This window comes from Acipenser ruthenus, chromosome 12 (assembly GCF_902713425.1).
Source record: "Acipenser ruthenus chromosome 12, fAciRut3.2 maternal haplotype, whole genome shotgun sequence".
NCBI classification, from domain to species: domain Eukaryota; kingdom Metazoa; phylum Chordata; class Actinopteri; order Acipenseriformes; family Acipenseridae; genus Acipenser; species Acipenser ruthenus.
In genome coordinates this window covers 11,617,713-11,633,982 of record NC_081200.1, presented here as the reverse complement: position 1 = coordinate 11,633,982, position 16,270 = coordinate 11,617,713, and the positions used below count along the sequence as shown (strand labels likewise).

Sequence of the window (16,270 nt, the reverse complement as noted above, 5' to 3'; positions counted from 1 at the left end):
CCTTCCTTGAAAATATCAGTCTTGTCCTTTTTATAGAAAGTGCAGTAAATGGCATTAGTTGAATCCGTGGAGACAATGAGCCACAGCTGATATCAGTTTGGCTGCCCTAGTTGTTTTAATACAGAACTAGTAGGATTGGATACATTGAAGATATAAGCACACAGGTTGTTTTATTGTATATTTAGCCTTGATATAATTACTATACTGAGCATCAAAAGAAACGTATCACTTATATTTGAGCATCAAAAGAAACTTATCACTTATATTTGGATAAAATTCACTAAATGTGATCGAAAACTGACAAACTCTGATCTAGAGCCGGTGCGGTGACTTTTTTTTTTATTGTGCTGATTAACAATTGACATTTTACTGCGTAAAGTTATGGGGGGACGGGGATACTGTGAAAGTCACAGGCTAGTAGCGTGTGTGGCACTGTTGGAAGCAATACAAGCAGTACATCTGTGACGCATGCTTTGCACCAGGTTTCGGATGTTGTCTCGTGGAATCCTGGCCCATTCCTCTTGTAGTGCCTGGATAAGCATCTGCCTGTTCAGTGGTCTCCGAGGCCTAGAAGCCACATGTCTCCCAGTTCGTGGCCTGTCATTGACAGAGTGTGTCTGGTTCTACCATCTCGCCAGGTTTGAAAATGCTGGCTGTGAGCACCCAAGACGGCGAGCCACAGTACGCTGCCTTAGTCCAGGCTCCAACATGCTGATTGCACGAAGGCGCTGCTCTCTTGACAGATGTGGCATATTGGTGTTTTTCTTTATTGCTTTTATTCAAGCTTGCAATTCAACAGCTGAAATCACTCCATATCCAGTGTCCAATCTACTGTCTCACTAATTAGGTGATTAAGTGCATATGCTTCAATCATAATCATTCAAGCGTGTCATTGTCAAGGATGAATGATCTAGTGATTAAAAAGAAACCAAAAACATTTCGCCACTGTCCATCATTTATATACCTTTTTTTTTTTTTTAAATAAATGTGTTATAATAGTGATAAGTTTCTTTTGATGCTCGGTATATAAATACTATGAGCAATGTTCATGAAAGTTACTGCTGTATGGGTTTTATTGCAGTGAGCAGAAATGTATTTATAAAATGACCCCATCATCAGTATGTAAAATTCAATCTAGAAATCCAAGAACAACACAGCTTCCCCCAACATAAGCTCAGGCCTTTCCTTGCTCTCCAGAAACTCCCGAATACATGGAAGAAGATCCACAAATCTTACAAGTAGCCTGCCTCTTGAAAGCCAACGAATATTGCTGTAAGAGCATGTGCACGAATAAAGTTTGTAATTCTGACAACTATTTCCCTGATTCTGGAAAAGCGTCCACTTTGCAGCTTTCCAATAAGTGCTTCCTGGTGTATAATGCAATGAAAACTGATTATTTCTGGTATTTCGGGGTCATTTTGCATTAAACTCAGAAAACCGACTTTCTTTCCTAACATAGCAGGGCATCCGTCAGTACAAATAGAAACCAACTTCAACCAGATGCAATTAAGATCATTATTTTGAAAGTGCTGCTAGAGGGATAAATGGATGTCAGCCCATGTGTTTGGCCTGTCAGAGGTATTATACCAAGTAGTTCTTGCTCAAAATTACCAATAACATTAGCAATGTGTTCCATACGATGTGGGTATCTTACCCAAACTGCAAGTTCGGTTGATTCCAATGTTGCTCTTGTAGAAGAAACCTTCTCTGAAACTGAGTTGTATTGGTAATCTCACCAGTACTGTTTAATTTTGGCGTTTTAATCAGCCACTTAACCATTTTAAATGTGTTTGATATTACGCTCTCCCTTATGCTGCAATACAATTTAAATTTCACTACAAATCTCACAACATAAGGGCTGATCCAAATCACAAGGTGGTACAGGCTCTTTAAAATATATTTTGCGAAACTGATTGCATTTCCCAGAACCTTAGTTATTATGGGATTAAAATATATACAAATATATAAGATTAAGATGATAGATCAGCTGTTCAAAATAAATGTTTGATATCACACAGTAGTTTGAAAAGACTTTGCCCTCCTAAAACATTAATGTTGTCCATTAATGCAGGCACAATGGTCTGGCTTCACGGGCATGAATTTGCCCGAGTGCACTGCTTTGAGGACCACTGGTCTAGGGGAATAGAATGAATAGCAGTTTATTACTGTGAGGGATATATGGGCCAATGCACTGTATATATCAAGCACCTGTTCATTCTCCCCTGGTGCAGTTGTTACCGTGGATCACAAAGGCACATGTGTTTATGTGATTTCCGAACGATGTGGATTGCATCATGTTCTGAGAAGTGGAAGTCATTTGGATACACACACCCAGGCTCTGTCCCTTCAGATCATTGACAGGAATTAATGAGCCTTGGTCGTCCTAATCTCAGCACAGCAACTAGTCTGAAAATGAACACACCTGCCAACATTAACATCATGCAATTATCAATTTGGAGAAAATTAGATCCATCTGGATCTGTTTTTTGACTTCAATGAGAAACAGACCAGGAGTACAATCCTGGCATTTATAGCCTTGCCAGGGGCAAGGGCTTCTCTCAGTTCCATCCCAAGCTGGTCATGAAAGGAACCCAGTAGATAAGACCCAGCAATACATCATGAGACCTGAAACACTGTCTATGCATCTAGTGAGGTTACAAATTAGCCCCTGGGTACACATTCTCATTCATTATGCTTTACATACATCAATACAAAATAACCTATTATGTGCTTAATAGCATTAAAGCACATACAATTGTACTTAATGAAAATAAGTATTGATTTTCATTTTTCCAAGCAGCAAAAGAAAACCAGTCACAAAGCTGTTCTAAACTCTTTAGGGATGATTCATTCTCAAAATTGTTTATTAAATTTAAACCCATTACAGTTCCCATATCTTGTGTGCCATTAAAGGGAGGATATGTGCACATGCTCATCTATTCTTTATCAGGTCTTCACTTGTGCAAACATTATATTTGTATAGTAACATATACTTCAAATGTAGAATATCAAATATTCCTAGAGCATACAATCAAGTGCATCACATGAATATATTAATACCAATATATAATTAAAATCAATTTCTTACCTCTTACAAGTCAGCAACCTTATCACTGTTGATACCAATTTATTTGGCAATTTTAGCACTATTTACTATCTCTCCTGTATTCTAGTTCAATGTTATTTTTTTCGTTTTAGTCTGATACAGAATTCTGGGATAAAATGCAGGCAGAGTGGGAGGAATTGGCCCGTAGAAATTGGCTGACAGAAAACCAGGAGCCGCAGATCCCATTGAATGTCTCCCTACATGAAAAGGTACTTCATATTTATAACTTTCACTTTTTAAAATCTTTCATTTTACCCATGGACTTACACTCTCAAAGCGGTCTTGTCTGGTGCCACAGTCAATACTGCAGAGCGTTGAGGTCAATCACTTTTTTCAATTTTCATAATCTCTGTATTTGGCAGATATTCTTTATTAATATGTACAGTAAGCATGTGATAATAGAAAATCATACTTCATATTTTCACATTTTAGAAAACCTGTTTAATTTAATTGCAAAGTGGTTAATACATTCAATGCAAAGAAAATGCTAATCTACTAAGTACATGCAAAGCCAAACAATGGAACAGAAGTCAACTATAAGAGGAAAAAAATGGAAGCATTACTGCATGACCTTTAGCCTTTCTGTGCCATTACTGCCAAGGAAAACAAAACACATTCTGAGAAAAAAAGATTGAATCAGCAAAGGAAATTAGTTTTAAGAGTAATGTTTAACTTTGATCTGCTAATTCTTAGTCACGGCAGGCTGTATATTGTTTGTCACAGGGCTACTACTTCCACACTGATAACCCGTACAAGGATTGGCCCAATGCCTTTGAAGATGCAGTAAGGAAAGTGAGAGATGGTGACCTGCCCAATGCTGTCTTACTGCTGGAATCAGCGATACTGCAGGACCCCCACGACCCAGAGGTACAGCTCGCTCTCAGTGCAATGATCTGATAACACAACAATATATACAATGGAAAGTATAAGATGGAAAAGGTGGGAGTTTTTGTAATAGTTCTGTTTAGCAGTTTTTAGTTTGCATAAAAGAAAAAAAAAAGGAAAATGAGCAATCTTGATACGATTGCCTTTCGTTAGCATTGATTTATTTCCAGTGCAAATTATTAGGTCATGTGAGCGACAGCAGATTTATTCAAAAGTATGTGCAACATTTCTTAGGTGTTTCTGTTTTTTATGTTTCAATGGTCTTTGCAGAAGAGGTGACGCTTTTTTGTTATGCCGTGATTGAAATGGAAGAGTGCATCATTTGCCTGAATGCTGCAGCATTCCTTCCATCTTCATAGATGTGTTTGACCTCGGCAACAGGTTGTGTCAATGCTGACATAAGAAAGTTTATAAACGAGAGGAGGCCATTCAGCCCATCTTGCTTGTTTGGTTGTTAGTAGCTTATTGATCCCAGAATCTCATCAAGCAGCTTCATGAAGGAACCCAGGGTGTCAGCTTCAACAACATTACTGGGGAGTTGGTTCCAGACTCCCACAATTCTCTGTGTAAAAAAAAGTGCCTCCTATTTTCTGTTCTGAATGCCCCTTTATCTAATCTCCATTTGTGACCCCTGGTCCTTGTTTCTTTTTTCAGGTCGAAAAGGTCCCTTGGGTTGACATTGTCAATACCTTTTAGAATTTTGAATGCTTGAATCAGATTGCTCGTAGTCTTCTTTGTTCAAGATTGAATAGATTCAATTATTTAGTTCTTCTGCATATGACATGCCTTTTAAACCCAAAATAACTCTGGTCGCTCTTCTTTGAACTCTTTCTAGAGCAGCAATATCCTTTTGTAGCGATAGATGAGGTCTTACTAATGCATTGTAAAGGTTTAACTTACTTCCCTTGATTTAAATGCAACACTTTTACCTATGTATCCAAGCATTTTTTGGCCTTTTTTATAGCTTCCCCACATTGTCTAGATGAAGATATTTCTGAATCAACATAAACTCCTAGATCTTTTTCATAGATTCCTTCTTTTAGATTTTAGAATCTCCCATATAGTATTTATAATGCACATTATAATAGCAGAGGGCCTAACACTGATCCCTGTGGTACTCCACTGGTTACCTCGCTCCATTTTGAGGTTTCTCCTCTAATCAGTACTTTCTGTGCATGCATTTTCTTGGATCCTGTGACAGGGTGTTGCTCATGTCACGTGTGTGGGTAGCCGCTGTTCAAGCAATACAGAGATACATTGGGGGTGGCGTTGAAACACCGGCACAGGCACGCAGGATTTATTAATAATAAACAGAAAGTAAATAAAGGTGGTCATGTGACATTACAAGCCATGGTAATGCACAGAGGACACATACAGCAAGCTGTACAAAAGGCAAAATAAAACACAGTACAGAAACTACAAATAAAAAGTGCCTCAGAGAGCGAGCGCTAACCTTATAAAACGAGGCGTCCCACTCCAGGAACCGGCTACACTACGTAACCCTTGCTATACATCACATGAGATCACTATCCCCTAAACTAACCTGCTGATGAGCCGGTATTCAGACAACGACTCCTGCTGCTTCATACGGCCTTGGCTGGGCATTGCCTTTACAAGCACCGCTTGCAGTCTCGGTTGCGTAGCAGGTCGTTCCTGCAGCGCGGACCCTCTCCTCCTGAGTATACGCCGCTCCCCTCTGGTATGGCGTTGCAATCACCCCCGAGCCATGTCCCGCGGATGTTTTTGAACTGACGGACACTCGGTCAAGACCACCGCCCACCTGCTGATTGAGGACCAGCACAGCCAATCACTTGCTGCCCTTCCCCTCAACCAAGCCTACAAATCATACAAATCAACTCCAAAACGATACACAATAAACCCATTTCCCCATACAAATTATACCAACACTAAGTTACACACGTGCAGGGCAATCACCCTGCTACATCCCTACTGCTTTCAGTTTGAGAATGAATCTTTTATGCGGCACTTTGTCACGATTGATATCTCCTTTTGTCCCATCCAGATCATGTGATGTGTGACAGCACCCCCTTGTGCCTTACAGTATGCACCACCTTTGGGATACCCAGGAGTCCATGCTAAAAAGCCTATTTCAGACCTCTTTCAACTATATTATTATTGTAGTTAGTGTTGCTAATTAGGGGTCAATAAACCCTTTCATTGCAATACCAGCAGAATTAGTATATTGTTAAAAGACAGCTATTTTAAGATCCACCACTATTTAGATCAATAAACTATCCCTCTTCCTCACCTAATATATCCTTATGCTGTGAATATACTGTATCATTAAGATGTACCCAGTTTGCCCCAGGTTACAAATGGATCACCAGTGGGATTGAAGTCATTAATTTTGAAACGCTCATTGGTAATTATCTCAGAATTAGGTTGAACTTCTCTTTCCTTTGCAAACCCTCAGGCTTGGCTGGTTCTGGGTACCACACAGGCAGAGAATGAGAATGAACAGGCAGCCATCGTTGCCCTCCAGAGGTAAGAAGAGTTATTGCAAGTCGATATTTAATGGTAGATTAACACTAGCCACGGTTATACTCATACCTGAACCGCTGCCGGCAGTCATTATGACGGTTGCATTTTAATCAACATCAATATTAAAATGAAAGACAAACTATCGGATACAACTCAAGTGTTATTCAAGCACATCATAACAAACATCTGCAAAGCTGAAGCGCCGTATTTAAATGAACAATTAAAGATAAAAGTTTTTTTTTTTTGGAACTTAACACAGATAAAAAACTACTTCAGAAAAACTATAATAAAATAAACATTTCAAAAGCAACTAGTATGTAAACAGGTATATGTACATACAAAACTGTAAAAAGTTAAAATGAAAGTAACATATGTTTTCTCTTGCGTGTGTGTCACTCGGTGCAGCACAGAATCCAGGTTGAGCTGCTGCAGCCTGCTGCTTTGCAGTTTTCTGATTGAAATGTTTCTGCCGAAGCGCTGTGGCTAGCTTCAAGATTAAATCTCTCCTACTGATATTTTCCCTGGTTCATTCCTTGTACAAAACGAAAGAACTGATGGCTGCCAGGTCCAGCAGAGATAACAACAGGCTTGTATATAAAAATAAAATAGAATATTGTAGGTTATATTCAAAATAAAAACATGTATTGTAAAAGGCAGTCAAAATGACTGCTCTTGCAGTTCTAGGTAGACGGGATTATAACTTTTTTTTTTAATTTTTGCGATCCTGCCTTTCAAACACCATCAGGGTATTTAATACATGTATTATGAAAAGTCAAGAACGGACACGCAGAGTAAAAGTGAAAAATGTCAAAATGATTGCCGTGGCGGTTCTAGTGTTAAGCGACCTAAGTAAAGGAAGAAAATGCTATCTCAATGAGCAATAGCACTAGCATAGGCAGTTTTATTATATAGTGTTAATAGCCAGCTAGGGAATTGTAAATTAGGCAATTATAAGATAAGGCAAGACAATCAGGGTTAGTTTAGTTTAGGATGAATGTTCGTCCAACCTTAAAGGGATAGTGTGCCTTTTCAAAAGGTTTTTGTTACCTTTTAAATCCATGTTGAAAATGCATTTAGTATAACAAAGACCCCATTGTGTAAAATAAACCTTCCTCTTTTTAATTTGCACCCTAGCTGTGTGATAGATTTATCACATGGACTTCATTGTACTTCATTAATTGAATTTTTATTTCTTCAGCAAATGTGGGGGATACTTTCAGAGCTTTTTAGCTAAACTTAATAGGCAAGCTCCTAAAAAAACAACATCAAGTTTTTTAAATTGTTTTGTAATTCAACTGTAATTACCAAAACGAGGAGCAGTGCTCTCAGTCTGTGTGTGTTAAGCCTCACAGTAGAGGCTCCATTTAAAGCAAACCCCTCTGATCTCTTGCCTCAGATGTCTAGAATTGCATCCCAACAACCTCCAGGCCCTGATGGCTCTAGCGGTGAGCCTCACCAACACAGGGATGCAGCAGGAGGCCTGCGAGGCCCTCAGAAAATGGATCAGACACCATCCCAAGTACAAGCACCTGGTGAAGAGCAAAACAGCATCTCCAAGCTCTTCACGGAGGATGTCCTGGGCTTCTGTTAGTAGCAGGTACTGCTTGTCTACTTGTAAAGTCAAGCAGACCGGGCTCGATCCACACTATAAAATACTTAGTATTGCCAAAATCCTTTATTATTTGTATCAGAATCTGTGCTTTTGTTGTTGTGATGAAACTTGCTAAGGACATAAGTATTAGTTATTGAGGGGTCACAATCTAGTTTATTTAATATTTGAACATAATTAGCTCTTAACAGTCCTCAGGTACTTGCATAATTTAAGTGTGTTAATTGCTGAACTAGTAACATCTTCTGCCATGACCTAACCCCTTAAGCCCATTTGTAACTTATCTGTGATGGTTTGTCTGTCCTTTCATTCACCCTTTTCATGTAAAAGCAATTTTCCAAAAAATATGTCTCTACGGCATGTGTCCAATGAACAACATTGTGAGCCATTCACTCGAAGTGCACGTTAGCAAATAGGGATCACATCATTCTAAAAGTGTATCAAATGACACCGTTCTATTGGATCACTTAATATGGAAGGTCATTGGTCACTTTATAAACCATTCATTGAAACTGAAGAATTATTTGACTTTGTAGAGGAGGCGGATTGGACTGTTGGAAGATTGATTTGATATCAAACTGGTTAAATAATCACAGAGAGTGGTTTGATTGGTTAGGTCATGTCAGAAGATGCTGTCTACTTATCATTGATCAGCTCTCAATAACATGTACAGTCGCCACCTCTTAGAACGGGCGCGTTTGTGTTGATGTGATTCACCCGCAGTAAGCGATGGACAGTATAAACTCCCACACAATAACCTGACATTCAAAATGTCCACCAATCACCAGTACAGTAATCAAAACAAACAAGCGTGTATGTTTCAAACTGTCATCGCCACACACAATCACTCCCAAGTCCCTCCCCCTTCCTCACTCATTGGTCCAACACTCCCTCTCTCTGACTGGTCATGTCAGACCTGCTGCCACCTCCCTCAGTGACGCACTCACACACAGACAGTCTTTCAGCTCTAAGTCACACAAGCACCAACACACACATAGAACGCTAACAGATCGGAACACGAATAACACAGTTTACAAACACACATTATTTACAGAGTACTCCCATCCCCTTCCCCAGTCCATAATCAGATCCATTCCCACATTGTCCCCAGCATTTTGAAGCAACGTTGCATTGTTTGCTGAATGACACAGTTCCAATCATTCTTTAGCAAGCGCACAGCATCTAACAAGAGACATTTTATTTACACTGAATTTTCATGCTGATGCTCATCGCTTTTCTCTTTCCAGCCATGCTTGCTTACTGTTGCAGTCAGTGCTGTTTTTTCAAAGTGTAAATAAACCTGACACTGTATACAATGATTAAATAGGTACAGTAGTGGTACTTGCTCGGTAACGAGGTGCAAACAGCTGATTGATCGAAGTGCTGCCTTTTTATTGAAATCTACAGTATGTGAATGGCACATAACGAGATCCAAACAGCTGAGTTTGCCTGAAATATACGGCATGCTTAACACGGTATAAACAATGTGTTTGTTATTAAAATCAATGGGAATGGCAAACTCTATTTGCCCAATATAAACTGCTGCCCGAAATAACCCTGTACAGTGTAAATGGTGATGACTGTAGTTTAAAAATCCATTGCTTCTCGATTTGCAATTGACACATTCTTTAACAGCTTTCTTTAAAAATTAATTAATACCTGGCTACATGTTACAGTGAAGAATACAATAAAATCCCAATACCTGCACACTCATAACAGCTTCCCTTTTTATTTTCCGCTTGCCCCCTCAGCTCCCAGCTGCCGGAGGTAAAGGATCTATACTTGGAAGCAGTCCAGCAGAACACAGATGTGATCGACCCAGACCTACAGACTGGTCTGGGAGTGCTCTTCAACCTGAGCGCTGAGTTCAACAGGGCTGTGGATGCATTTAATGCTGCTCTTGCTGTCAGGCCAGAGGTAAGATGCATGAATTCATCATTACATATTCATACAGATCCTTTTTAACAGGAGGCCGGGGATGTTGAAGACAGTGCCCTGTGTATTACTTTATCTGAATAATGCAAGCACACAATAATAGAACCTGACTCTGTCTCTCTTTGTGAGCACTCTGGGTGGGAAAGATGCAAGTAAAGTGTCAGCCTAATTATGAGACTGATTAACATTTTATAAACATACATGCATATTTATCTTGTTAACAATGTATATTGTGGATGCCTGTCTGTACAGTGTAGTTGTTGTAAGTGTATTGTTTTCCACACACAACACAAAAATAAGATGTATTGAAACCTTCGCATGAATAGCTGAAATAGACATATTGATTTATAATACATAGTATTTTATTAATATAATTTATTTATTTGAGTTCATGAGGAACCTCGGCATATAGGATGACTTCTATATATATTGGCGCAATGAGTATCGTAAACCTCAGCCAATTGAGCTGTAGAGCAGTGCTTCATTTTGAATGCTTTCTGATTGACCTTCTGTTCAGGACTACTTGTTATGGAATCGGCTGGGTGCCACGCTGGCGAATGGAGACCGCAGCGAGGAGGCTGTCGAGGCCTATACTAAAGCTCTGGAAATCCAGCCCGGCTTCATCCGGTCAAGATACAACCTAGGAATCAGCTGCATCAACCTGGGAGCACACAGGTTAGCATTTGGGAAACAAATCCTATTGTTTTCATGGCTTTTTGTTGCCTTTGTACATTTACTGTATTAGTTTGATAATGGCTGTCATTTTTCTTGAAATTTTAAATCCTGTTTCAGCTGGGCAAACTAGCGGATATGCATGGTTATGACATGACTGCAAAGCCTTGTGGTCTTAGTATGACATCACCCTGCTAAGTTTTCTGCAACACAAACCTGCAGTTTTGAATGACTAGCAGAGCTTCAAATTCTGATCACAGCCGGTTAGAAAATGTGTCTGCAAGGGTTAAATAAAAATGCACAGCGATTTGAGAATAAGGGTTCCTTATGTTCATGACTATTAATGCACTGGAAAGCTAGGATACAGGCACTTTCATTTAACACTGAACTGCGAAGGTCTTCAGAAAACCTCTGAGTAACCATGAGTCCATCAACCATAAGTGGCATGGACATTATTATTTATTTATTTATTTATTTATTTATTTATTTATTTATTTATTAATTAATTAATTAATTAGCAGACGCCCTTATCCAGGACGACTTACAATTGTTACAAGATATCACATTATTTTTACATAAAATTACCCATTTATACAGTTGGGTTTTAACTGGAGCAATCTAGGTAAAGTACCTTGCTCAAGGGTACAGCAGCAGCGTCCCCCACCGGGGATTGGACCCACGACCCACCGGTCAGGAGTCCAGAGCCCTAACCACTACTCCACACTGCTGCCCATATAAAGTATGTGTTATAAGTATGATTATAAAGTATGTGTTCTTCTTTGAGCAATTTTCAGCATCCCCCGAGCCTCAGCTCATTGTTCTCTTTCTAACAGAGTGTGTCAGGGATTTATGCTTGGTCATTAAAGCTGGTTCATGTTTTACAGAGAAGCCGCCAGCAATTTCCTCACTGCCTTGAGCCTGCAGAGAAAGAGTAGGAGTCGCCAGTTGTCGCACCAGGTCATTTCAGGTAATATCTGGGCAGCTCTGAGGATATCCCTGTCCATGATGGACCAGCCAGAACTCTTCCAGGCAGCTAACATAGGTGACCTGGACTTGCTTTTGAAGGCTTTCAACCTGGAGAAGTAAAAAAAAAAAAAGAAATCTTGGATTTTATTATGTTCTTTTTTTGTTTTGTTTTTTAATAACATGAATCCAAAGTTGTATATAACAAAAAAAAAATACAAATAATAATGCTTCTTGTTTTGCATGGTTTGGCTGAAGCCAATCTGCTTGCAGAGCACCTAACAATCCTGGATAAATGCTTGCTATAATTGATGCACCGAGACAATTATTGGCAATGACAGAAGCAAGCACAAGGAGTAGGACTGTGGAGCAGATTGTAAAAGGATGCCTTTGAGAACCAATCCAGCAGAATTATGGTATTCTGATCGTAGATATGCTCTACAAACTACCAGGAATAAAGCAGAAGACCATACAATGTGCAGCACTTACATCTTGATACCTGCTTGATTTTTTCATCATTCTCAAAAAGAAGAGTCACAAGGAATCCAAGCGCTTTGTATTGAACACCACCCATCATGCTTACAGTACATACTAGGAAAAAACAAATGCTTAGGTTATTTCAATATTCTCTGGACAAAATTACTTGTTTATATTGCCTTAGGCTTTTTAAAAAATGTACTTCTCTATTTTAACTTGAAGGCTTGCGGGGATATTTTGTTTGTATGTTATTATACATGTGGTCATTTGGCATTCCATTAGTGATTTTCTTGGCACGAAGTGAAGGCTTGTCGTATTGCGGCAAACTTGACTGCAAGTAAGATCCATTCCATCTTATAAGAAACAAACTTTCTTCTGCAAAAGGTTGGCAGTAACAGGATTGTATTAATGCCCAAGCAGACACTCTTCTCCTGGGTTTGAATTCTTTGTACAGTTAAAATGATTTTTATTGCTACTTTTTAAATCATGTCAAAATGTATTAGTTTTAACATTCTGCACATCATTATATAACTCTTAAGAATGTATCCTGCTGTGCAAAAAGCCCCTTGCAGTTCCAGTCTACGTGCAATTCACTTTAATGCTGAGGTCTGCAGCAATGATCAGTTGACTTCAAATGCCATGAAAGTTAAAGTGAAAGGAGTACTGTCAGATCTGGTATTACATGTGTGATGGTGAGAAGATATGTACAAGGGTCAGGTCTATTGTTAGAAACAGAAAAAAGGAACTGAACTGCCACCACTATTTCTATTATTTGCCTTTTCTTAGTATTATTAATAATACTTTTCTGCTTACAAATGAATACTCCGAGACTCACTTGGGATGCAAATATGGAGATTGACTTGCTTGTTTCCCAAAATGTTGTTAGACTGTATTTTTTTGTATTGTTTGTTGCTTCTGTAAGTTCCTAGAAAGTCAGATGATAAGCATCGCTCTGCAGTGTGGTGACAGTAAAAACCTAGAAAGAACAAAAGCAGTACATTAAAACATGCCACCACATGTTTGTCAGTCACACAATGTAGTATAGCTGATGCATTTTGTTCAGCGAAATCCTGACCTTTCCAGAATCTTTTCACCATTGCACAGATGGTTTCAACACTTGGCAGCCTCACAGGTGTCATTTTTGAGGTCACTTTATCTTATGCAGCAAACTTGCCTGCCGCAAAATCTAATTAACAGGCAGACAGCAATAACAACAAGCAAGGGGTCTTCCATTTAATATATCTATGTTGCAAAGTCCACTTTCAGGGGTGTGTGTTAATTTGTTTGATGCAAGAATGCTATGCAATAGGTCAGACGTCTTTGACATAAAAGACCAAAAGAATGATATCTCAGCTTCACAGCAGCGACACTGATGTGATAATGAACCTTATAAATAATACAACAGCTGTAAAAGCATGGTCTTATCAGGCGACTGGAAGAGAAATACACAGTGAATGTAGATATAAGTTTTGCATCAGACTTTTTTTTTTTTTTTTTTAAAAAGACAAGCACTTTTACTGTGTCAGCAATGATACACCGAGACGAGAGGGATGGAGGTTTCACTCTCTAGCTACAGAATGAAAAGAGGACCCTAAGTTCAAAAGAGAAACAAATATCTACAGAAGGTTACTATATAGAGAGAAAAAAGATTGTAGTTATAGTTTTTATTGGATCTGATTTAAATCTAGCCGTCATCCTTTGGGACCCAACCATTTTCCAGTTCTAAAATCCTGGGTTCCACTGGTTATGAAGCAGTGTGGCCTGATTCAGTAAAGCTCACAGACAGCAAAATATGTGCAATATGTTGGTGAAATACCAGTGCACAAAAAGAGACTGCACATCGCATCAAAAAATTAGTTCTGTAGTGGGGTTTTTTCTGAGCATACTTGTATTCAACCGATCCTATTAAAAGGAATCACCAAAAAAAAAATCATAATCTTTGTTGTATGTGGCCCTGCTTCGCGTATCCTGTTTTACAGACAAAATTATTAAAATGAGCTTGACTTTTATCTTCTGCCAAGTCACAAATTAAAAAAAAACCCTAACAAAAAAAAAGTTGCATGCAGCTGATTGGTGTTATAACCTGTGTTAACTTGAGTTTGCACTGTACAGCTGCTCTCCTGTAGCTCATGAGGTTTCTGATTCATCAAGGGGACTAGCTTGTTACTGAATCAGGCCCATACAGTAGTTTGCTCTGCATACAAATACTAGAGCAGCATGTAAACAGAAATAGCTGTAAATTGACATGTTTTATTTTTTTAACATTTAAATTTATTGCACAAGTCTTCTATTCAATAGTAGATTATATGATGTGTTGATTTAGGATGTTGAGGAAAAAAAAGCATCTTTTTTTAGACGAGAACTTTATCATCTCAGGTTGATAAATTAGATTAAAATGCATGCGCAAGATCTATTTAACTATTTAAAATGGAGCATGCAGGATCTATCTTTTTGAATGCTCTCGTTTTTTGATGCATGAGGTATTCACAAGCCATGTTTCCTTTTACTTCTTTCTATGAAATATATTCTCGTGAAATTAAAATGTTTTGTCATTACAATGCACTTTTTGATCTTCTACTCTGTTTTCTTTTTTATATAAAATAAATAAAATGGTTTTGATGCCCAGATAAAACATTATACTTAAGTCTAGGGTTGTTAAATGAGTAAGACTGTATGTATCCTAGAAAAACCAAGAAAAATGTACTGTTTTTGCTTAGTTATCTTTTTATTATTATTATTATTATTATTATTATTATTATTATTATTTATTTATTTATTTATTTATTTATTTATTTATTTAATTTAGGAACACCAACCTGCAATATTTTTATTAGGCCTTTCTATTTTCCTTCCTTTAAATTTGAAATGTGTTTCCATTTTGGGAAATTTGCTCAAACTAATCTAGTTCTGAGGGACATTAAAATTTTATACAAAAGACAATTGCATTTGTGGGTGTGCAAAAAACAGTAGGTTGTAAAAGACCCCAAAATCTGTGTAGAACGTACAGGTTATTGACCTATTTTAAGACAGCAATATGCAGACCCCTTGGGAGGTTAAAATCTAAATATATATATATATATATATATATATATATATATATATATATATATATATATATATATATTAATAAAGCATCAGTGCAAATAACCTTCAACACTATATAGAAACATGTTTCTGAAAATAAGGAGTTAAAGAAGAATTGTCAGTTCTTTACGTTAGCACTATAAAATCAATCTGAGGTTTTACATCTATTTTAGAACTTACTGCTTGTTTAATATTAAAACACTGCAACTAATGAATCAACTTGATATTTACATTTGCATATCAGTGTCCCTAGGACTGAAACTGCTTTGTAATTGATGTATTTACTTTTTCATTCTGAATACATTTGTTGTGGATACGTACGGTAGAGTGCATAGAATTAAATATATTTCAGTATAATGAATATGTCCATGGGACACATGAAACTTGAATTCCAATAACAGAATTTACACACTCTTTTCATGGTAAACATTTTTTGTGTCCAGACTTTAGGAATCTTTTTAGTACTATTGTGCATCCAAGGACTGAATGTCTAAAGTTAAAGACATGTCCAATAATGCTGGTGCCAACCTGTTTGGTGTCCTGGTGCTTTAATTGCATACATACAAACCATACGATATAATCATGTTTAAATGATATGCTAATAATGCCCAAGGAGTACCTATTCAATATTCACACCAAATATATACTGCTGAAGATGCAGTACCCTTTTACTTCAACTAGAATAACTGCTAATACGAAGGTATATTTGCACTGCACTTTCTGCTAGCCTAGCATTCTCCAGAAGAAAAAAAAAAAGTAGATCATGTAGTAAAAATCTGGTCATTTTAAGATGACAGGAGTAATGAGGTATTCTACCTACTCTATAAAATATTTCAAAATAAAAATACTTGTCTAAACTTGTGTCCCTTGTTTAATTATGTTTGCATGTTTTAATATTTCCATTTGCAGGATCTCAGATATTTACAATGATAAATTTGCAACATAATTTTGCAAACTACCATTTGCTTCAAATCGTCCATGAAAACATAATCTTACCAATTCTATAATTGCATTTAAATACATTTTTGGACACTGCA

The 16,270-nt window shown here is 37.7% G+C and overlaps 1 protein-coding gene across 4 annotated transcripts in view; it reads left to right on the top strand.

Annotated features, from left to right (window-relative positions):
* The window catches only part of LOC117416460 (PEX5-related protein-like), a 106,795-nt gene extending 92,009 nt beyond the window's left edge, over positions 1 to 14,786 (top strand). For 3 of the 4 annotated variants that reach the window (XM_034027538.3, XM_034027534.3, XM_034027536.3), the window contains 7 exons: positions 3,199 to 3,315; positions 3,809 to 3,973; positions 6,426 to 6,496; positions 7,890 to 8,090; positions 9,854 to 10,019; positions 10,555 to 10,712; positions 11,594 to 14,786. In XM_034027538.3, coding sequence (XP_033883429.1) covers positions 3,199 to 3,315; positions 3,809 to 3,973; positions 6,426 to 6,496; positions 7,890 to 8,090; positions 9,854 to 10,019; positions 10,555 to 10,712; positions 11,594 to 11,795 — 1,080 coding nt within the window. In that variant the 3' untranslated portion in view covers positions 11,796 to 14,786. The remainder of the gene's footprint in view (positions 1 to 3,198; positions 3,316 to 3,808; positions 3,974 to 6,425; positions 6,497 to 7,889; positions 8,091 to 9,853; positions 10,020 to 10,554; positions 10,713 to 11,593) is intronic. The other variant, XM_034027535.3, reaches the window with a different exon arrangement.
* Positions 14,787 to 16,270: the final 1,484 nt, after the last annotated feature.